Raw genomic sequence first — 22197 nt, 5'->3', positions numbered from 1 at the left:
CCTAACCGGGTGCCGACTCTGCTGTGCGGCATGTTTAGCCAAGACCTGGATAAAGACAGAAAAACTCATCTGAGGATAACACAGAGCTGGAGGAAGAGCCAGGATGACACGGAAGCCCAAGAGGCCTGTGCCCAACAGAAACACAATTAAGTTCTTCACTGGGTACCTTCCACTGGCCAGACTCTGGTCACACGGGACACACGTGGGGCTTTAGTTGCCTGCAGGCTGCTGCGAGCCACAGAAGAGATGTGGCCACTGCAGGAAAGTAGCTTCCAATGTGTGGGGTGCCTGCTGTGCCCTTGAGAATGAGTGCAGCTCTGCCCATGGGAGAGACCAAGGCATCTGGGCAGGGATGGCCTGATCTCAACAGACTTGGGGTGAGCTGCTGCATGACCTTGGCGTGGCTTCTCTGCTCTCTCTGGTGCTCGGCGCCCACCTCCACTCAGAAAGTGTCTGTATTTGGTCTGTGTTCTGTGTCGCCAGAAGAGGTCTGTCTCCTATAAAGTAAACCACGGAAGGCAAGATTAAACGGCCCCTGCCACCCGGCGGCACCAGGCAGCGCTCTGTTTAAAGTCCCAGGCCCACAGTCTGCCAAGACCTCTCAGGAAAGCCGTACATGGTACAATCCTCTCCCATCCTCAGTCAAACCATGCTTTAGTGGACAATAAACAGAAAGTTTGATAAATAAGCGGCGAGAAGGAGTCGGGCAGGTTGGGAGGGACATGAAGACTGGGTTTTACACTCTGTAAGCAGAGCTGCCCCCAGAAGCTAATTGTAGCCACTTGTCTCACCGTAAGAGTTGGAAATGACCTTCAGCAGGAGAGTAGGAGCTTGGGGAAGGCAGGGATGAACAGCCTCTCTGAGGCAGTGGAGGATGTCGTGGGGTTTCTTCCTGAGCTTTCATGTTTCCTTCCTAACCTCGCCTTGCAGTCAGACCTGACCCTCCAGCTGGCCGTTAAGTGTGTACACGCGCCTCTGGGGCTGCCCAGAGTTGAAAGCGACCTTCAAGATGACGGAAAAGCATTCTTCCACCCGATGCTACAAAAGCATCCAACATTTTCTGACATCTACCATCTTCCCTGCACACTGTGAGGGAGGGGAGATGTTTAAAAACACGGTTGGCTCTCCATATCTGAGGATGACCACTGCGTAGAGGACCGACTGTCCCACATCATCTTACATAAGGGACTGGAGCACGTACTCTGGTCCTGGACTGTGATGAAAATAAACAAAGCTCTTCCCCTACACAAGCAGGCTCAGAACTTCTGCTCTAGCGCTCTCAACATCGCCATCCCCTGTTGCATGGTGTGGTTGCATCCATCAAGGCAGCATCTGTGTTAATGACACTTAAACTCACTGCTCCACTTTTGTTTCTGACCCAGCGTCTCTTTCACGTCCTTCAGATATTCAGAGTTAGTTTTTGCCCCTTCAGCTCATCTCCCTTTATGGTTTTCAGACCCTTAAAACCGAGTTGACCACATGCTACTGCTCATACTCAGGTCTGTCTGAGTTCCTCTGAGCTGGGATCCAGGAACTGGGTTATGAGCGATGAGCCTCATGTTTCATCACCATCCGTATGTCAGGCACACAGGCTCTCCTGTCTGTACAGACAGGCTGTAGCTCTTCACTCAGCATGAGCTGCTGGTGATCAAATGCTATGGCAAGAAACCCCTGACAGATATGTTCAGCAAGTCCACTGCCCTACAACCGAGTCTACAAAACTGGAGATTCACTCTGTAAAAGCTGACTTAGACAAGAGAAACAGGACAGCTTCCTGGACCTCAATGCCTGTGAGCTGGAGAAGCGACCATAAACTGCATCTGGGTCACCATGATTTCAAACCAAGAGGTTTACACCACTGCAGATTTGAATGGACCATCTGGATACTGAACAATCTGCACTGGGTCAGAATAAAGCAATTCAGCAAGCCCCTTTCCAACTCTGAGTTCCAAGTACTTGGATGTACAGAGGAGATATGATTTGAACTTTTCTCCCTCTCATATTTTCTAGCTATGTTCTTGTTTGAAGCAGACAACTGGATCAGAGAACAGGGGCTGAGAAATTATTATAAAGTGACAGAGTGTCAGCATTACCCAGCTATGGCCTTATCATCCTAAATGTAACTCCTCTCATCTGATCTCAGAAGCTAAGCAGAGTTGGGCTTGGTTAGGACTTGGATGGGAGATTGCCTGGGAACACCAGGTGCCGTGAGCTTTTAGAAAAGTTTCAGCATCACCAAAATGCCAAATAAGGATGTCTCTTCTATACTTAGGCAAGAAGTATTTCAAGAGAAGATAACTGTATAAGCATTAGTATATTACAGATATGCTATATAAATGTATATTATGTATGGTAATATATGATTATTATTGACATCATATAATGTCTAAAAATGATCACTATTGTTGTACCACTAGATCAAACTTAACTGAGAAACCCTTTACCAGACATGGTTCTTCCTTCACGTTGCTAAGGGGACTCGGACACCCAGAAACCATGCGGCTCCTGGGAAAAGGTCATTTGTGTGGTCTGACATGGTGGGGCTTCCCCCTGCTATGTCCCAGAGGTGGACAAACCAGATACAGAGCATGTGGTGTCAGTCACCTGGCCTTTCTGAAGAGGATTCCCTTCACAGGCACATTCCCCTTTGCTGCTACTTAGTGTCCAAGGAAAATGGCACCAACTATAAATCACCATAGACAGGCTCTCACCATAGAAGCAGGAGCTTGTGTGGACCCTGAGGGAAGGCCCCCTGCAAAAGGGTTATCTGAAAAGACGTGCATGTATATAGAGAAGGGTCAGACACGTCATATTTCTACAGACACAATCCTTAAGAAACATAGCAGAATTTAGCTAAGAATAAAGTGGTTTGTTGAGCTTTGGAGTTTATTTCTTTTTAGAAAAAAAGAGAAAATTTGTAAGATGCAAAGGTCTCACATAATGTATTATCATGGACAACTGTTCTCTTTACACCCTAACATGAGCCCTGGCCTAGCCAGTGTTGGGAAAAACATGGACAGTGTGACCGCATTTGGGACCCATCATGGACACTCAGAAATATACCACAGGGTGAAAGGAGGACTCGATGACAAGTGATGTTGGGCCAGCCTGTTCCAAAACCAAGCCGAGAATCAAAGGAACCAACGCGGCCTTCCTGAGGGGACCCTTAGGTGTGTTCCTTGCTGCCCTGTGCATGGGGCACCTTCCCCACCCTGGCAGCACCCATCTCCTCTATTAAGCCACAGCAGCAACAAAAAACGGTAACGCTCCTTTGGTGGTTTTTTTGTGTGTGTTTTTGTAGGTTCCCAGTTTCTTATTTCCATCTTCCTTTTCAGGATTCAGGTCCAAGTCTTTAAAGTAGTATAGGTGCCTAGCATCTTTCATGGATTTTTCAGGATCCAGTTCTGCCCAATGATAATGCACTAAAAAGAACAAAGATAAGACATATTACTCAGAAGGGTCCCAAAATTTGCTTTCAAATCATATTAAAATACATGACCAAGCATAACAAAACAGCTGGAGATATCCTTTCAAGTTTATACAACAAGAGAATGACTGTTTTTTTTTACCTTACTGTGAGAAATGTGCCATGTTGTCATGTATCAATCCTAATACCTCTCACCAAAGAGATGCCAATTTATCAGAACTTCATCCTTAGAGCTCAAAAAGACACCAACCAAGTAGGTGAAATTAAACAACACACTTCTGAACGGTCTTTGTATCCAAGAGAAGTCACATGGCAAATCAGAAAACATTTTAAAGTGAGTGAAAATACAACAATCAAAATTTGTGAAATTCATCTATAGCAGTGTTTAGAGGAAAATTCATAGTATCAAATGCTTATTACATTAGAAAATAAGAAAACTTTCAAGTCAATAATTGGAGTTTCTATCTTAAGGAATTAAAAGAATAAAAGCAAAGTAAACCCAAAACAAGCAGGAGAAGTGGAATAACAAGAGCAGGAAGTAATGAAATTTCAAACAGAAAAACAAAAGAGAAAATTTTTTAAAAAGATGAATAAAACTAATATACTTCTTGCTAGACTTATCAAGAAAAAAAGAGAGGAAACAAGTTATGAGTATCAGGAATCAAAGAGGCAACAGCAGAACATTTTACAGACATTAAAAGAATAAAAAGGATATATTGCAACTTTATGCCCACAAATTAGATATGGATAAAATGGACAAATAACTTGAAAAAAATACAAGGCTCATTTCCAAATCCTTTTAACAATGAGGGAGACAGAGGGATTGGGAACCTAAAGAAAGCATAGAAACAGGGTACAAACTAAATGCTTGTTCTTGGGATATTTTTTATATTGCTCAAAGGAGGGTAGGTTCTTCAGTATAGAATGCCCAAGTGTCTTCCTTGGCAATTCTGAGAATTTCCTTTCGCAATTCTGAGCCTACAACAAAAGCCAGATGGTCATGCCAAGATTGATATGGCAAGCATCTGTCATCCAATTCAGTTCAGTTCAGTTCAATCGCTCAGTCGTGTCTGACTCTTGCGACCCCATGAACCACGGCACGCCAGGCCTCCCTGTCCATCACCAACACCCGGAGTTCACCCAAACCCACGTCCATTGAGTTGGTGATGCCATCCAACCATCTCATCCTCTGTTGGCCCCTTCTCCTCCTGTCCTCAATCTTTCCCAGCATCAGGGTCTTTTCAAATGAGTCACCTCTTCGCATCAGGTGGCCAAAGTACTGGAGTTTCAGATTCAACATCAGTCCTTCCAATGAACACTCAGGACTGATCTCCTTTAGGATGGACTGGTTGATCTCCCTGTAGTCCAAGGGACTCTCAAGAGTCTTCTCCAACACCACAGTTCAAAAGCATCAATTCTTCAGCACTCAGCTTTCTTTATAGTCCAACTTTCACATCCATACACGACTACTGGAAAAACCATAGCCTTGACCTTTGTTGACAAAGTAATGTCTCTGCTTTTTAATATGCTGTCTACATGGGTCATAACTTTCCTTCCAAGGAGGAAGCGTCTTTTAATTTCATGGCTGCAATCACCATCTGCAGTGATCTTGGAGCCCAGAAAAATAAAGTCAGCCACCGTTTCCCCATCTATTGGCCACGAAGTGATGGGACTGGATGCCATGATCTTAGTTTTCTGAATGTTGATCTTTAAGCCAACTTTTTCACTCTCCTCTTTCACTTTCATCAAGAGACTCTTTAGTTCTTCACTTTCTGCCATAAGGGTGGTGTCATCTGTGTATCTGAGGTTATTGATATTTCTCTCAGTAATCTTGATTCCAGCTTGTGCTTCCTCCAGCCCAGTGTTTCTCATGATGTACTCTGCACATAAGCTAAATAAGCAGGGTGACAATATAAAGCCTTGACATACTCTGTTCCCGATTTGGAACCAGTCTGTTGTTCCATGTCCAGTTCTAACTGTTGCTTCTTGATTTGCCATCCAAGTTTAACTAAATCCCAGACTTAACAGAGCAGTTTCTATCCCCTCAGATCTAAATTAATTGGATGAACTGCAGTAAAAGCAGAAGTACAGTAGTTTATACACAGAGATGCCGCATCTGTGAACATGCTTCCAACAGATGTACTCAACACAGGTCACACTCTTAGGAAAGGGCCATATTATGAGCAGATGTCTCAATGGAATTATCAGCCTTCCATTCCAGAGCCCAGCTTGACAATGAAGTTCATAGGCCCACAAAGGGAAGACTTGTTTGAACTGCAGCTTGTCCAAGTTCTTTAGGTCTATCTGGACACACATGAGGAATCAAAATTTCCTCCAGGTCAACCCTCATGCTCTGAAACCCACCTGCCACAGTTCTGTACTACATCGTAACCGATACCTGAAAAATCACAAAGGCAATACATAACTTAATTTCCAGAGACCATAATACTTCCATTTTACAGTCAAGAAAAGTAACCTACTTGCTCCTATATTTCAATCAAGATATTAACCCAAACTTAAGAGCCTGGGCCTTTCAATACCTCTTTTCTCACCTGCAATGCTAGTAACTAAAATCCTGAAACTAGTTTCCATGTCCCATCTTTGGGGAACTCCACCTTCCTGGCATAGATTAAAACCTTTGTTTTTGAACTTAAAATGAGCTTTGGGAAACTGTTTGAATACATTATTCTTTTACGTTTACTACCATTAAATATTCTACATTTTAATGAACTGTGATAATAAATTTATGCTTCAAGCACCCAATGTGCAGATGAAAATGATAAGGTTTATTACACAAGAATAAACAATCCAGAAAGTGCTCATGATATTCTCCTTGATGGTAAACACAGGTCACATTATACCTACAGTATGTCTCTAACTTTGTAAACTTAGAAAGACACAGAATTATCTGCTTAGAGAAAACATAAAAGCATTAAGAAGTGTCTAGTAACTTGGCACCACTATTTCATGACCTTATGAAAGAAAGCTGCTGGGGTGGTTCTCCTTCATTGCCTTCAAACGTTGGCGGGGGGGAAGAGTCCAGGGTCAGGAACAAGGGATCCTTCAACAGCCTGTATGAACCCTGAGTCTCTCAAAGATGCTGACTTCCAGCTGACCTGTTTCTGGTTTTAAGCCTTTTGAGCAACCAGAAGATGTGAGTGCCAGAGTCAGAACATACACACCACAGACCTGCTCTCCAAACCACTGTCAAAAGAACCTAGTTTCATTTATTTTTATTTAGTTCTGGTCACGGCTGGAAACTAACATGAGCTCATTGACACAGAAAAAGCAGGCTGCTCCATGAAAAACTTAAGCTACTGGGAAGTCAGTGTTATCGATGAAGGATTCGTGCAGCCCGTCTAGCATGTTAGGGACCCCAGTAAGGCCTGTGGCATGCTCTCAGGGCAGACACTCTTCCTGTGCACGAGTTCTGTGGGTCCTGGCTTGGCACTGAGAACATAGGGACAATGGTGTCATTTCTAACTGAGAAAGGAAAGCTTAGTGTGAACTAATAAGGCAAGCAGGGGAAAAAATAAAACTGATGTCATTTGATCATGGAAGGAACAAACTCTGACAGCAGTTAGTTTTTATTCTTTGCTTTAAATTCTGCCCCATGTATTTCTAATGCATACTTGTTCGTATTTAACCACACCCATAGTGGCTCAGATGACGGTCTCAAAACCTTACTTTGATCCCTCTAAGCTAGTGCCACCCAAAAGAACTTTTTGCAGTGACAGACTGTTGTCTATCAGCTCCGTGCAATGCGGCAGCCACCAGCTGCATGTAGCCACTGTGCACTTGAAATGTGGCTACTGTGACTAAGGAAATTAAACTTATATTTAATTTTAATTAATTTACATTTAAATATGCACAGGCAAGTAGTATCTACTGTATTAGCACACTCCAGGTTATCAGCAACCTTAGCTCTGTACTTGAGCAATAAACAGAATCAATTATTATGGACAGTCTTGCCGATTTGTTTCTAATAAATAAGGCAACTAAGGTGCAAGCCTGGGCAGGAAGTAAATCCAACCCCCCTGCCAGTAAAGTGACATAATATGCCTGCTCCTGTATAATATCTGCATCCTATATAACAAAGACCACAACAACACTTGTGGTTTGGGACCAATAACCTCCTCCCAACAAGAGGAGAGAAAACAGGGCAGAAAATAACATTGGAAGAAACACTCCTTAAAATTTCCCAGATGTATTGAAAGACATGCATTTATAGATTCCAGAAGTTCAGGAAGCCCAAAGCAATCATCAGAATGAGGCTTAAATATTTAAAACAAGATGCTGGAATTGTCAGACAAGGAAAAGTAACTACAATTAATATGTTAAGGGCTCTACTGGGAAGAGTAGACAACTCTTGAGAAAAGACAGGTAATGTATGCAGAAAGACAGAAGCTCCAGAAAGGATCAAAAGGAAAGGGAGAGAGCTTCCCGTGGGCTCATCAGCCCCAGGAGAAGTCGGTGGGCTTGAAGAAGGTCAACATAGACTTCCAAACTGAACTGCCAACAGAGAGAGAAAGGAGTGGGGGGAAAGGAACTGACTGTCCAGGAACCTTGGGGAAACTGCACAAGGGGTAACATACACAAAACCAGATTCCAGGAGGACAAGGTGGAAAGAGCAGAGAAGTAATGATGGCCAAGAACAGCCCAGACACCAAATCACAGACCCAGGAAGCTCAGAGCATATCCATCAAGAACCACACTGGGGCAGATCACAAGCAAACTGCAAAAAATGAAGAGAAAATCTTGAAAGAAGCTGTGGGTGGAGTGGGAGGAGAGGCACAGGTTACCTGCAGCAGAACAAGATGCTGAGTTACACAGGACTTCTCAGGAGAGACTGAGCCAGCAAGGAGAGAGTGGGATGAGAGATCTAAAATGTCCAAGCAAGAAAACCACCACCAATCTAGAATTCTATACCAACAAAACTATCCTTCAAAAGTGAAAGGGAAACAAAGGCTTGGTTTGATACACAAGAAACACCAAGGAAGTTCTCAGGCAGAAGGAACATGACACAGGTCAGAAACTTGGATTCACATAATGAAAGGAAGCATATCCCCTGACCAGGGATGGAGCCCATGCCCCCTGCAGTGGAAGCACAGAGCCCTACCCAGTGGGCTACCAGGGAAGTCCCCAGATCTGTTCTTTGTCTTATTCTTGGTTCATCTAAAAAAAGTATCTATAACATAATAATAGGTAATGCACTGGGCTGTGGAACACATGGAAGGCGACATGAGTGATACAGCATCGCTAAGGTCTGGGAGCCGCTGCCGTGAGGCACCTGCACAAGTAAGGTGGCCAGGCTGTTTGAGGATGGGCTCAGATTAGTGAAAAATGTATACTGCAAACTCTAGGGAAACCACTGGGAAAAGGTTGTTTAAAGTTAAAAAAATAAAATAAAAACACTATCGCAGGCACAGAGTGTCTTATACCATGAAACATCAGCATAGGGAAGGAAAAAATAACAAGAATGCTGACACAGGGAAGCACAGTAAAGTTCAGGAATGAGAGATCCCACCTTCACCAGGGAAACAGCAGCAGAAAGTGACAAGATAGCCTTCTACAGAGCACACACACACACACACACACACACACACACACACACACACACACACACACACACACACAACTGCTCTAGCGCATTAGAAAGAAATGTGCTCTGCCAGGACTCGTCTCACTATGCAAAGGTTAAGTTGGAAAAGCACACGGATGGCAGCATCCAAAACATTTTCCTTGTTTGGTTTCGAGGGCTGAAACCTCAGGACAGAAATGCGGGTGCTGGCCAGGAGTGCCTCTCTCACACCCTTCCAGTGGCAGCTGGGTTGATGCTCAAATGAGGGAACACTGCAGCCTGTAGTCCCAAGTGGAAACCACATTCTTTTTCATGGGCAGTAGCCCTGATACCTTTAGCCATGGGCCAGAAAGACGGTAACTGAACTGTGGCCTCACAGGAAACCTTGGATCCTCCCAGCACAGTGAGAAGCCTGAGGAACGAGATGGAGGACAAAAGAGGAGCTGATTTTAGCAGTTTCACGTCCATTAGGTAAGATAAGGAACATCTGCCGTATGACAGAGGCGGTGACACCCTGGGAATGTCCTCTGAACCAAGGGGGCTTGGGTTCATTTGCAAAGAAACACTTGCCCAAGATCCTGCAGCCTCTCACTCCATCTTCTCTTGCCTTTTCTTTCTCTCTCAAGCCTCGGAAATTCAGAGCTGCTCCCCTTCAGGCCTGTGATACTCCTGAGGGCACTTGTTTTTAAAGAAAAGTAAACAAAACCCACAGCAAATGAAAACCACAGCTGCCCTCATTGTGGGGAGGTGGGGGGACTGTTTTCCTGTAGAGCAAGGTAGATGGCAAGGTCACCTTCCATCTGTCACCACCAGTCAGCTCTTACAGACTTCTGGACACTGGGTGGTAGTTCTGGGAGGAGCGGCTGGGATGACACATTTCAGCAGAAGGGGCAGCACAGGTCTGCAGTCAGCAAACCCCCAATACACCTGTGGAGACCCCTGTAGGGCCTACAAATCTGGAAGCGCCCCCTGGTCTTCACCTGGTGTGGGTGTCTCAGAGGACGCCCCCCCCTCAATTCACACCTGCACCAGCCACAGGGTCTCTGCCGCCATCTCCAGTGTGAATAACTGCAGCTGGACCCCCATCTTAAACGGTCAGGAAAGAAGGTTTCACTTCAGGCTCCTGATCCAAAACCCAGCAGCTGTAGTTACATTCATATAAATGTACCTTCAACATCTTCATGGACCCGTCTACACTGCCTCAAGAGCCTCTATCCCATGAGCAGCAGCAGCTGGATCCTGAAGGCTCAGTGAGTCTGTCTCCTATGGTGCCAGCACCTGGGCCCCACACGCAGTCCCCAGAGACCCTGGCCAACCTGGCAACACCTCGGTCTCTAGCACCACAGACCCCTCGAGGCTCACCCAGACACCTGACGAAGTCACAGCCGAGACCTGCAAGGCCTGTCAGTGCTCGTCAAGGGCTGAGGTCGTGAGACCTCTGGCTGCCTGGACGCAGCTGACCACTCAGCCTCTGGGGCTCACCTCCCCTCCATGGAGACCCACGGTCGGCCCAGGGGACCCAATGCAGTTCCTTCGCACCCTCCCAGGGCAGGCAAGACCGCCCCTCAGCACCTCTGCCACGTCTTGGTGGCCACGTCTTGCCGAGGGGACCTGGAGGCACCCTGCACGGCAGGCTCGTCCACACGGGGTCCCCATCCACCCTGTCCGCTGGGCATGGTGGCTCATGCCTGCCCACCTTTCCCAGCACTGCTGAACTCCACTCACTTAGTTCACAGAAGAAAAACCAAGGAAGCAGAAATGACATAACTTACTCACTGTCACACGGAAACTGGTAGGATGCAGGTAAGACCCTGATGAAGTTCTGAGTCACGGCTGGACCCACTTACTTAGCATAATCGGAAAACTAACTTCAAGAGCCGCCCAGCACATTGCCTTTATGTGACCCGTCACCCCCGGATTTAGGATTTCTGGACGGATTGTAAGTCACAGGCAGTAGCAGTATTATAACAACAAAACTGACTGTATCAATGATGATCACGTCCTCATTAGGTCTTGGAAGAGGTGGGAATGGAAGTTTTACACATATATGCCACATAAAAGGTTACTGTGTGTTCATGAATATTGAACATTACTTATATACCAAATTTCAGGTTCAGAAGACCCCCTTCTGAGGACAGTGAAAAAGCTGGCTTAAAACTCAGCATTCAAAAAACAAAGATCACAGCATCCGGTCCCAACACTTCATGGCAAATAGAAGGGGAAAATGTGGAAGCAGTGTCTATAGATTTTATTTTCTTGGGCTTCAAAATCACTGCAGATGGTGACTGCAGCCATGAAATTAAAAAACACTTGCTCCTTGCTATGCGTTTTTTAAAGAAGAAAAGCTATGACAAACCTAGACAGCATATTAAAAAGCAGAGACGTTACTTTGCCAACAAAGTCTGTATAGTCAAAGCTATGGTTTTTCCAGTGGTCATCTCTGGATATGACAGTACCATAAAGAAGACTGAGTGCTGAAGAACTGGTGCTTTTGAACTGTGGTGTTGGAGAAGACTCTCGAGAGTCCCTTGGACTGCAAGAGATCAAACCAATCAATCCTAAAGGAAATCAACTCTGAAATTCACTGGAAGGACTGATGCCGAAACTGAAGCTCCAATACTTTGGCCACCTGATGTGAAGAACTGACTCACTGGAGAAGATCCTGATGCTGGGAAACAGTGAAAGCAGGAGAAGGGGACAACAGAGGACGAGATGGTTGAATGGCATCACCAACTCAATGGACATGAGTTTGAGCAAGCTCCAGGAGATGGTGAAGGGCAGGGAAGCCTGGCATGCTGCAGTCCATGGGGATCACAAAGAGTCAGACACAACTGAGTGACTGAACAACAACAAAACTTATACCAACTGTTTCAGTTCATGAATAAAAACCAGGGGCCTTAGGTCAGAGCATCAAGTTCCAGAACAAGGTGGGGTTTGTGATGATGACAAATGAGGTCGAGCATGAAGGCACTTCCCTCCAACTCTGGCTTCACGTTCACGTGTGTGTGACACACGTGAGCCCAGATCAGTGGACATGGCTGTCACCTCCCCATAGTGACACTCTGACAAAACACGGAGCCTGGGCCAAGTCAACAGGACCTACAGGACTGACCATCCCGCATGGCCCCCTCACAACATGGCTTAGCAACCCCACCTCTTCCAAGATCCCCCCATCCTGCCTGTCTTCGAGCTGGCTCCACCGCACCTGGGCACACCTACAGGCTCAGCTCATTCTCTCCGTGCTGGCAGTGGGTATCCTAACAGACACGCCACAGGCAGACCCCCAGGCACCCCACTCCAGAGGCAGAAGCCATGCCCCAGATGTTCTCTCACCATGTGGCATCTTCAGGGCGAACCCACAGGCGGACTTGATCTGAACCACAGTTTACAGGCCGAAGGCTCCGAACCACACACCCAGCCCTTGATCACGTGCATTCTGCAGCTGCCTCACCACTGGCCTGTCACCTCCAGCCCGCTCCCGAGGGCTGTTGGGGTCACCTTTCTAAAATGGGACCTGACTGTGTCACTTGTGCACTTGACAGCTCTCAGAGCTTCCCCAGGACCCCAGGACAAAACCCAGGGGGCTCAGAGGTGTCCACCAGACTCACCATGGCCTGGACTGTTCTGGGCCCCTGCCTCAGACAAGCATCCGGATAGCAGCCTATGAGCCCGCTCTCCAGCCTCTGCCTGCGCCCCCCTGTCCAGGCCACCCCAACACGCACACCTGCTCTCCTCTCAGCTGGGCAGCTAGGTGCCCTTGCCCCATTCACCCCATTTCCACAGGCCCCTCAAGGTCCTGCCCCTCAACCTGAGCCAAGGGCCATCAGGCAGTGGGGACAACAAGCCCATGGCCTTTAGGCAGGGAGTTGGACCCAAAGCTACAGGGAATCCCCTGGAACATGAGTGGGCAGTGCCAGGAGGGTGCGGTGAAGGACAACAGGTGAGAGGTCACACAAGGTGCCAGATGCAACTCCACCACATACTCAGCTTCCAAGAGGAAAGTGTAGAAGTGGGAGCTCGAGTCTGGAACACTCTAGTAGCATTAACACCCATAGCGGTCAGCTGATGCAGGTGCATCTCAGCTCTTCTTTCCACCTTGGAGGGCAGCAGGATTTCAGGCGACCACAAGCAAACATCCATAAAACACTGCCATAAGCCGTCCCATCCTCCATCCCTGACCGGTGCCCCCACGTAAGAAGACCACGCAGCCCGAGGAGGCCACCCTACCTGCGTCCAGCCCACCTACGGCTCCCGCTCTGAGGACACGTCCCCCTCGGCCCCGCTGCTGGCACTGCGGTCTTCCTTGCGGGGAGCGCTTCTCTCCTTGCTTGACTCAGAAGGCCCTTTGGCTCTGGTTTTTTCTTTCCTCTGCTGCTGCTTTTCAAGCTTTGACAGCTGGTTATAAAAAAAAAAGAAAGAAAGAATTATTTTACAAATGTAAACTCATGCCTGTACGTCCAAAACACCAATGGCCTCACAGGCAGCGACCACGGACAATGACTTTTGTCTGATAATGTGGGGTGTCGCATTGGCTCTGACACACCAGATCCCATACCAGGTGTCCATCCATCCGATACCAGATGCATCAGATCTCCGTCAGACCCTCCCCACAGCTCAGACTGTCCCAGGGTGTGTGGGAAGGGTCCACTCATAGGCTGCTCTGACAGGCTGAGCAGAAAAGGCTTTTAGTCTAGTTTATAGTTTAGCTATTTTTTTCTTTCATGGCTCTATAGCTTTTTCTCACAGGCAGATTGTCTTCCTGTTCACTGTTTTCTAAAGAGTGATAAGCTCTTCAGATAAGCTCACTCTCCTATTTGCTGAAGGTAAGAGAAGCTGTGACACAAACCATGCAGACATCCCCTTGGCTCTCAGTTTGTCCTGAGACTCATCCGTGGTCTAGGCCCTGGTGTTCGCAATGGGCTGCATGGCAGCTATCTGGAGATGTTGCCATGGGGCCCTTGCACATGTCCCCCAGGCCACCTGAGGCCACCCGAGGCCACTTCTGCCCTTCTGGGTGCCTCCCCAGCTGGTTCAGAGACCACAACCAGACGGTGGGAAGACAGATCCGCTGAAACTCTTGAGCAACACCCAGCACTCCAGAAAGGCGTGCTGAGAAACTCATCTGAGGAGATGGACCAAGCTGTGGCCAGAGGATTTTCTTGGACCAGAAGAGCCATCTGTGACAAAGCCTGACACCCAGGTTCATGGGCCTCCCAGGCCAAGACTGCAAACATTTTCCTGTTCATGTGGAAAAGGGGGAACCTGAAGGGCTGGCTGCTCCCCACTGGTCTCTGCCCCAAGCCCAGAGACATGAAGAAAAGTCACTGTAAGCAACTGCCAGATCCATGCTTTTCTATTCTTAGACTCTGAGCTAAACCTTTAGACAGATCAACAATCAGCAGCTTTCAATTTGGTCCAGAAAACCAAATTTATTACTGGCTGACTTTTTCCCCCTACTCCCACTCAAGGTGCCTGAACAACTGCAGTAAACAGCTGGGTTGGTTAAGCAGGGAATTCAACTTTGTGAACAAAGGCTTCTCTTCCCCTTTGACCTGGTGACTCTCTTCCCAGAAAGCTCCCTGGGATAAACTCCCTCTCGTGTGCGCAGGAAAGGCACCCTGGCATGTGCACTGTGGTACTAATGTATTAGCAAGAACCTAGAAACAACCCAGATGTCCACCGATAGGAGGATAGATCACTAGAACGTGGCACAGTCACACATTCTCGAGTGATCCTCTAGAGCAGATGGACACGGATCAACATGGGTAAGTCTTTAAACCCAGTTTATAGTCAATACAAACCAATGTCAGTTTCAGAAGCCTTAATGGCAGGATTTCATTTTGGCGAAACACTAAGTGTTGCTAACAGGCAGATGTAAGAAGGGCTTGGAGAGTACAAACCAAAGTCAGTTCACTAGCTAACTTCGAGGAGAAAGAGCAGAGCATGGTATCACAGTAGAATGAATACATACGGGCTCCAACCGTAACTGTTGGCTTAACTTCTATAAAAACAAAACCAGCTCTAGAACAGGGCTGCTGACCACTGCCAGACGTGAAATGCTTGCTACTGGAACTCAGACCAGAGATGATAAGATTCGTGCCAGGACATAAATGAACACATGGCTTCCTTCGTCAGCAAAGTCTGACTGTAAAGAAATACCACCACTGAACTGTGTGCTTAGAAGCCATGCTGAGCTTCTCCAGCCTGAGCTCTATGACCTGCCGTGGCCTGGCAACAAACAGCTCAAGGACAGATGCTGTGAGCAGGATGGTTTTAGGCAGAGAAGACACAAAGTTTTTTTTTTAATTAAGATATAATTGGCAGACAACATTATATTAGTTTTAGGTGTGATGGCAAAATAAGAAGGTTAGCATTTTACACATATGAGTAGAGGCTATACAGAGCTCCTTGCCCTCTGTCCCTCTGCACTATTATGTTTCCATAAATGATTATTTTCTTCTCTGTGCTTTTCTACCACAGATGTGGGAGGACCATCCTTCATCAAGATGCCAGCTGGGCTTCCCCAGAGGCTCAATGGGTAAAGAATCTGCCTGCCAATGAAGGAGAGATGGGTTTGATCCCTGGGTCAGGAAAATCCCCTGGAGAAGGAAAAGGCAACCCATTCCAGTGTTCTTGCCTGGAAAATTCCATGGACAGAGGGAGCCTGGTGGGCTACAGTCCAGAGGGTCAGAAAAAGTCAAACACAACTGAGTGACTAGGCATGTGCACACACACATACACACACAAGATGCCACCCTTCCTTCCTTGTTTCCCTTTTGGCGCTCTTTCCTCTATGAAATGATTAGGACAGGAAATGGGGCCCATCTGTCTTGCTCTTTTTCTTGTAAAATGATCTTGGATGCACAACATGAATGTATATGACCATATTGAACTATACACTTTAAAATGGGCAGGATGTTAAATTTTATGTTGTGTGTATCTTACAACTAAAATAATTTTTACTGAGACATAATTGACATATAACATTATATCAGTTTCAGGTGTACAACGGGATTCTGTACTTGTATATAGTGCAAAAAGATCATCACAGTAAGTCTAGTTACCATCCACCACCAAAATAATGTTTAACAACCTTAGAAAACATGATGTTGGCAATCCATACGGGACCCCCTTCCTATTTTTCACGTCATTAGGTTATGGAATCCAAACATCTAGAAATCAACATTCGGCAGTGAACTGTGATAAGCTGCTGCCAGCACTTTATATTCACATCAGTGTCTGTACGCACGTTGATAGGTGTGTGTTCTACATGTACATGTCTGCAGGCAGATGGATACTTATACACATCTATATAACTGTGAATATGTTCCAAGCTAGCCTCTGAGAAAGCATGATTTTTATTCCCCAAAGAGGACCTCTTGGTTTTGGTTCCCCTGTTTAGAGGTAAATACACAACAATGTGGCCATCTCCAGTGACACAAGCAGACCAAGGCTCTGAGATGCTGAGAGTCCATTACACACAAAGGCTTGTTTGTGATCCTGTTATCTGCCTCCCACTCTTTAACACTGTGGAGAAACCAGATCCTGGCCAGATGACAGGGAACAATTCCCAGTAAAAGCAGGCTTCCTAAGGGTCCTCAGGTCCCCACATAGCCCATCCAATTCTGCACTGACCCAGGGGTGCCATCAACACCAACGGAAACTGCGGGAGCATCCGCGTGACCTTCCACCCCAGCCCTGTGCCCACTGCCCTGGACCAAGCTTGTGGATCACGTGTGACAATTACTGCAGCAACAGGCACAGCCCGACTTTCTGTAAAGGATGTGATGCTGACTCTTTCATTATTTATCTTAAAACAACCCCGACCACACATGGCTCCATGCCTCAGAGTAAAAGTTCTCTATGAGAACATTGTGAACTAACCTAATAAATTTAAGCCTTTTCTCGGAAAAACTTGGAATTCAATGCAGCCAGAATGTGGAATTTACATCTCAAGGCAAGAAAGCGGTGGATTTTTTTCTTTTTTTTTTTTTTAGGAAACAAATGAGAAAGAAAAAGGAGAAAAGGGGTGCTGCATACAGACTCCTGTAGCACGCTGTGGCTTTCAAGTTAATGAGGACACAAACGTCAAGGAAAATATAAACCACAACAGGCCTGTGGGGACACAACCTACAACACCGCGATGGAGGACTTTTGCTTTTCGTTTTTTCATTTTTAAGATTTTTTATTTTATTTTTGGCTGCGCTGGATCTTCGTTTCTGTTGTGGGCCTTCTCTGGTTGAGGTGAGGGGGGCGACTCTTGGCTGTGTGCAGTCGCTTCTCTTGCTGCAGAGCACACGCTCCAGGCACGCACGCTTCAGCAGCTGCAGCTCACGGCCTCAGTAGTCACATTGCATTGGCTTAGTTGCCCCATGGCATGTGGGATCTTCTCAGACCAGGGATGTAACCTGTGTCCCTTGCATTGGCAGGTGGATTCTTAACCACTGGACCACCAGGGAAGCCCTGTTTGCTTGTTTTTTTTTTAAATCATCTGAAAGGGTCCATTTTGCAAAGCAGACAGTCTGCAAACCATACAGGCTCTAGTGTCTCAAAGTGAAACCCAAACCTTCCAAAGGCAATTCCAGGCCAAGATACCCCCAGGAGCCAGGTAACCGTCCCGAGGTCAGCCCATTCCTCTCACGCCACATCTCTGAAGGTGGCAGGGGTGGTGGGGTGGTGGTGGCAAAGAACAGAGGATTGGACTATCTAGGCCCAAACCTCCCTGACTCATGCTTAAATCCACTGAGAAAAGAAAGAGCTTTCTTTTTAATCAAGATGATCATGCTCTAAGTGCCTAACGTACAAATAAGCTGGTTGAACACAAAGGTCACAATGCTCCATCACAGGACCCGCAAATGTGATCATGACCTGAGGCACCAGGCAAGAGAATGAGTGAAGTGACCACATGTGAGACATTAGGGCAGGGTGGAGACTGTGGCCACACCACAGAGGACAAGCTCCCTAAGCTCTACCAGGGCGGTCACATTCTGTTTTCAAGCATGCATCTGGTAAAGGTAAAGTCACTGGGGTAGATATAGCCCCCTGGTAGGCTCCTGGCTTTGTACCTCTGCCCAACTGATCCCGACTGCTCTGAACAGCCCACTAACAGGTGTGTCCTTATCTGCATCCCCCGGAGAAACCACACTGGTGGCCTGAGCTACAGTCACCATCCAGTCCCTCCTCTTCCCTCTACTCAGAAGTGGCCCTGAGCCTGCTGTCATACGGGCCTGAGCCACAGTCACGAGGACCTAAGCGAGCTCCAGACGGCTTCAGAGGACCATTTTGCTTCCAAATAAACACAAGTGCATGAGACTTCTCAGAATGCAAGCAGTTCTCAGAATGAGGAGGGGGCGTCTGGGGGATACAGAAGCCCTGGGGAGGGGCAGGGCCAAGCCAGAGGAATCAGCCATCCTCTTGGAGGGGGGCAGGGATCACTAAGCTCCACGTCTGGAGCATGACGAGCTGACAGCAAAGCATGTCATCACACACCCGTTGAAGTCAAGGAGAAATGGACCTTCAGGGGGTGAGGCTTGCTCAGGGGTCGTCCACAGGATGCAAGAAGCAGACATGGAACCAAACCCCAGGCCTCTAGACACCAAACTCCACATTCTCTCCAGGGAGTCATGTGGCCTTTCTTGTTTAATCTAGAAGCTTCAGTTCAGAAGTTTATGAGCACTGGCTACAAGTCATGCCCTATCCAAGGTGCCAGGAACATAGGGGAGAACCAGACATAGCCCTGGCTTTCTGGGCCAAATGTCCACCACACAAATAACTGGTGACCCCCACTCTAGCCTGGTCCTATTCTCAGCCCTGGGTGTGCACGAAAGGAACTATTACCACCCCGTTGTGAGGTGGAGAAGCTAACAGCACTGGTGACCCCAGCATCCTGCCCAAAGCTCAAGGCAGCCCAAGCGGCTGCCCTCCTTTGCACTCAGCCTCAGCAGATGGAGACACACAGGGACCCTGGGGCCATTTCCTTTTGACAAATGAAACCAAAACCAGCCCTGACCTGGATCTTGCTCCTTAGTGGTTTAGCAAAAAGCCACTGCAGGACCTCAGTGTGACTGGATGTTTCTACCTGTGGCTGAAGAATCGGAAGGACCAAACCTAAGGTGAGTGAACTGGATACTCGGCTAAGAGGAAGCAGGATGAGGAAGCCTCCAGAGCAACGAGGAACTGGAAGAGTGCTTCAAGGTCACTGGTGCTGACCTCGGGAGAGGCCTGCAGGCCTATCAGCAGCAGGAGAGGTGGGCCAGGGTGAGGAGACCAGTGTGGCTCCAGCCTGTCCACTGATAAACGGGGCGGCCACAAGCAAGGGGCAGCCCCAGAGGCAGTCAGCACCAGGGAACACAGGGTGGCCAGTGTGTGGTGGGCTGGTGGGGTACAGGCCCTCAAGTTTGGGGAAGGCTGAATGGAAGCAGAGCTGAGGGTGGGGCGGGAGTCCCTGGTAGAGGGAGGGGAAGGTGTGCCCACCCCGGGCAGCACTGGCCTCTGTATTCATCTTCACCACAGGACATTTATAGGGAAGGGCGCAGGCGGTGCAGGCCCCCCCCCCCCCCGGGCAAGCGGCAACTGAACCAGAAGGCCAAGGGCTGCGGAGGATGAGGCAGAGGAGCGAGAGGCCAAGGGAAGTCAGGGCTGAGCAGGAGAAGCCAAGAGAGGGATGGCAAGGCAAGGCCAGGACTCAGGACATCCCCCGGCTGGGATCAGAGGTGGGACAAGGTGCTGCTGGGGTAACCATCACCCAAGACAGAGGTGGAGACCTCTGCCAGCAGGTTGGGGGGCTGGGACACGTGGGAGCCCCGAATCACCAGACATGGAGATGGTCATGGTGGTGGGCGGTCCACCACTCGCTGCAGAAGCATCTTTAAAGGCAGGTCCCTTCAGTCTGTGGAACGATGGACATAAAACGTGGACAGTGACATAAAACACGAAATGAAGGAGCACCTCCAGGCTGTTGAAGACACCAGCTGCTTCCAGACTCACACCGTGGTCCACGCAGTCAGAATTCCAGCTGCATTAAGATTCTGCTCTTTACAGAGAAGCTCAGCAGAGGGCGTGGCTCTGCGGCTGGGGACACCTGTCCAGGCTGGGAGGGTGTGAAGGGGGAGACACAGAGACGTGTGTCTGCTGTTGCCACCACCTGCCTGCTCCTCTCGGGAATGTCCAACCACCCAGCTGACAGGCGCAAGCAGCCGTGCTGGAGGGACCGAGAAAAGAGATTTCTTTACATTTCTGAACATAACAGGTACCCAGGAACCCCTGATTGAAGGTTCCCTCCTGGAGCAAGACGGTGCCTCAGACTTGCTTCCAACACGATTTCGCAAAAAGGTGTGAATAATTACAACTTCTTCTGAGTGTTTCTGTATGTTCTCACAAAAACCAGTTTAGGTCTTTTCTTCATTTTTAGACAACAGCCGCCTAAAAGGAGCACCTCCTTCCTCAAAGGGCCCACGAATGTAAACTGAAATGTTAATTTCCTCCCTTAAAAGTCTGTCTTCACACCAGGGAAACAAATGGCCCCTTAGATGGTGACAACCAATTTGTCACCCTGAGCATTCTGAGAAGTCAGGAGCAAGTCTTCTTGTTCCCAGATTGATTTTGAGCACCATGGAGGGGTGGAGTCAGTTGAGAGAGCACGCTCAAGGCCATGGCCAGGCTGGGGAAAGTGCCAGGCCTCCAGACTCCCAGCCGAGGTCCTGTCGACCCGGCTCCTTAGGAGCCAAAGATCACCTGGACAGGGGCTTCTGAGGTCAGCCCTACTGCTGGGGCAGTCAACCCTGAGCCGTCCTTACGGGGGTGGTGCCAGGTACAGTCTTGCCCTTGAGATATTTTACTGCTGGTTATTTCCTGTCAGACTGTTCCGTCCTGCACATGAGCAAAATCTAATCAGAGAGTGAAGGAAATAACAAAAGAAAAGCTCAAGCCCCATGAAGTCAGTTACTAGGATTTTTATAGACCGTGGTGTAGATGGAAAAGTTCTGTTCCAACCCACCCCTCGCAAAGATTCCAAGAAAGTCTTATGGTGCAAGTCATCTAGATCAAACGTCTCCTCTGCAATTACGTTTTAAAACACCATGAGGTAATGATGGCTCCGCAGAAGCTGGCCCACAGCTGCTGACGTCAGGAGGCACGAGCGGGCAGCCCCAGGAAGCTGCTGAGGGGGGACACGGCTGGCACGTCCCCTCGGAAGTAAGGACAGGAGCTAAGAGACAAGATGCCCCACACCCAGCAGCCCATGAGTCCTTCTCAACAGCTCCAGAACCTTCCCTCCATGAGCCCACCGTCCTTCCTGGGTCCACCAACTCCTGCCGCCAGGAAAGATGACCTGACCGTGCCAACTCACTGAAACCGGCCTGCTGACCACTCTCTCACCCTGCAGGTCCACCAAATGCACTGACACGAGACAACTGTTTTGCTGGCTAATTACCACACCCGAGACCATGAGGAAGACACGCTGTGGAGTGAGCCTCCTAGGGCCAGGTGCAATCACACACGCGCACACACACACAGAGGAGGCGGCCATCCAGCACCACCATGGAGGGGCAGGAGAGCCCACGGGTCCCTGCACAGCGACCAGAGAAGCCTGCAGCCCTTCCACCATGGGCAGGGCTCCATCAAGAAATGACAGGCTGGAGTTGGAAACCTGGGAGAGGGCACCCACCCCAGCCTGAAGCCCCCGAGCCAGCCCACGGGGCAGCAGGTGGGGCACCTGCTGAGGTCCTGGAAACCTCTGGGCCCATGACCTGTGACTTCTCCTGCTGCCTAACAGGCCAGAGGGCAGAGGACAGGAAGGGGACAGAAGAGAAGGCCAAAAAAAAAAAGAAGAGTAGGCCAAACCCCAATAGCCTAGAGAAACTCCAGGAAGACAGAAGTGAGTCTACGGTGGGATTTTTAAACAATCTGCAGAAACCAACTTCCGCAGACTAGTTCTAACTGACCGAGCCATCTTTAAAAATTGGAATTTGTGTTGGGCAATTTGTTTTATTGAACTGTAACTTGATATAATTTCCTATTATGTGATAATTCTGAAAGCCTCTTTTTTTAAAGTGTCCTTGTGTAATGGAAAATCTGACAACATTCAAAGAGGATGTTGCCATACACGCCAAGGCGTCTGCCATTATGTCAACTGTCACGTTGTGTTATTTTTAAATCAACTGGCTGCTTAATAAAAACATAACAAAGCAAA

General features: G+C 48.1%; 1 protein-coding gene across 2 annotated transcripts in view; it reads right to left on the bottom strand.

Annotated features, from left to right (window-relative positions):
- Positions 1 to 2865: 2865 nt before the first annotated feature.
- DTD1 (D-aminoacyl-tRNA deacylase 1) overlaps positions 2866 to 22197 on the bottom strand; it is a 77509-nt gene continuing 58177 nt past the window's right edge. For both annotated transcript variants that reach the window (XM_043883736.1, XM_043883738.1), the window contains 2 exons: positions 13236 to 13403; positions 2866 to 3422 (listed from right to left, as the gene is read on the bottom strand). In XM_043883736.1, the coding sequence (XP_043739671.1) occupies positions 13251 to 13403 (153 nt within the window). In that variant the 3' untranslated portion in view covers positions 2866 to 3422; positions 13236 to 13250. The remainder of the gene's footprint in view (positions 3423 to 13235; positions 13404 to 22197) is intronic.

This window comes from Cervus elaphus, chromosome 23, assembly GCF_910594005.1.
Source record: "Cervus elaphus chromosome 23, mCerEla1.1, whole genome shotgun sequence".
In the NCBI taxonomy this organism is placed as follows: domain Eukaryota; kingdom Metazoa; phylum Chordata; class Mammalia; order Artiodactyla; family Cervidae; genus Cervus; species Cervus elaphus.
The sequence above is the reverse complement of the archived record's forward strand: the minus strand, read 5'-3'. Positions and strand labels throughout refer to the sequence as shown.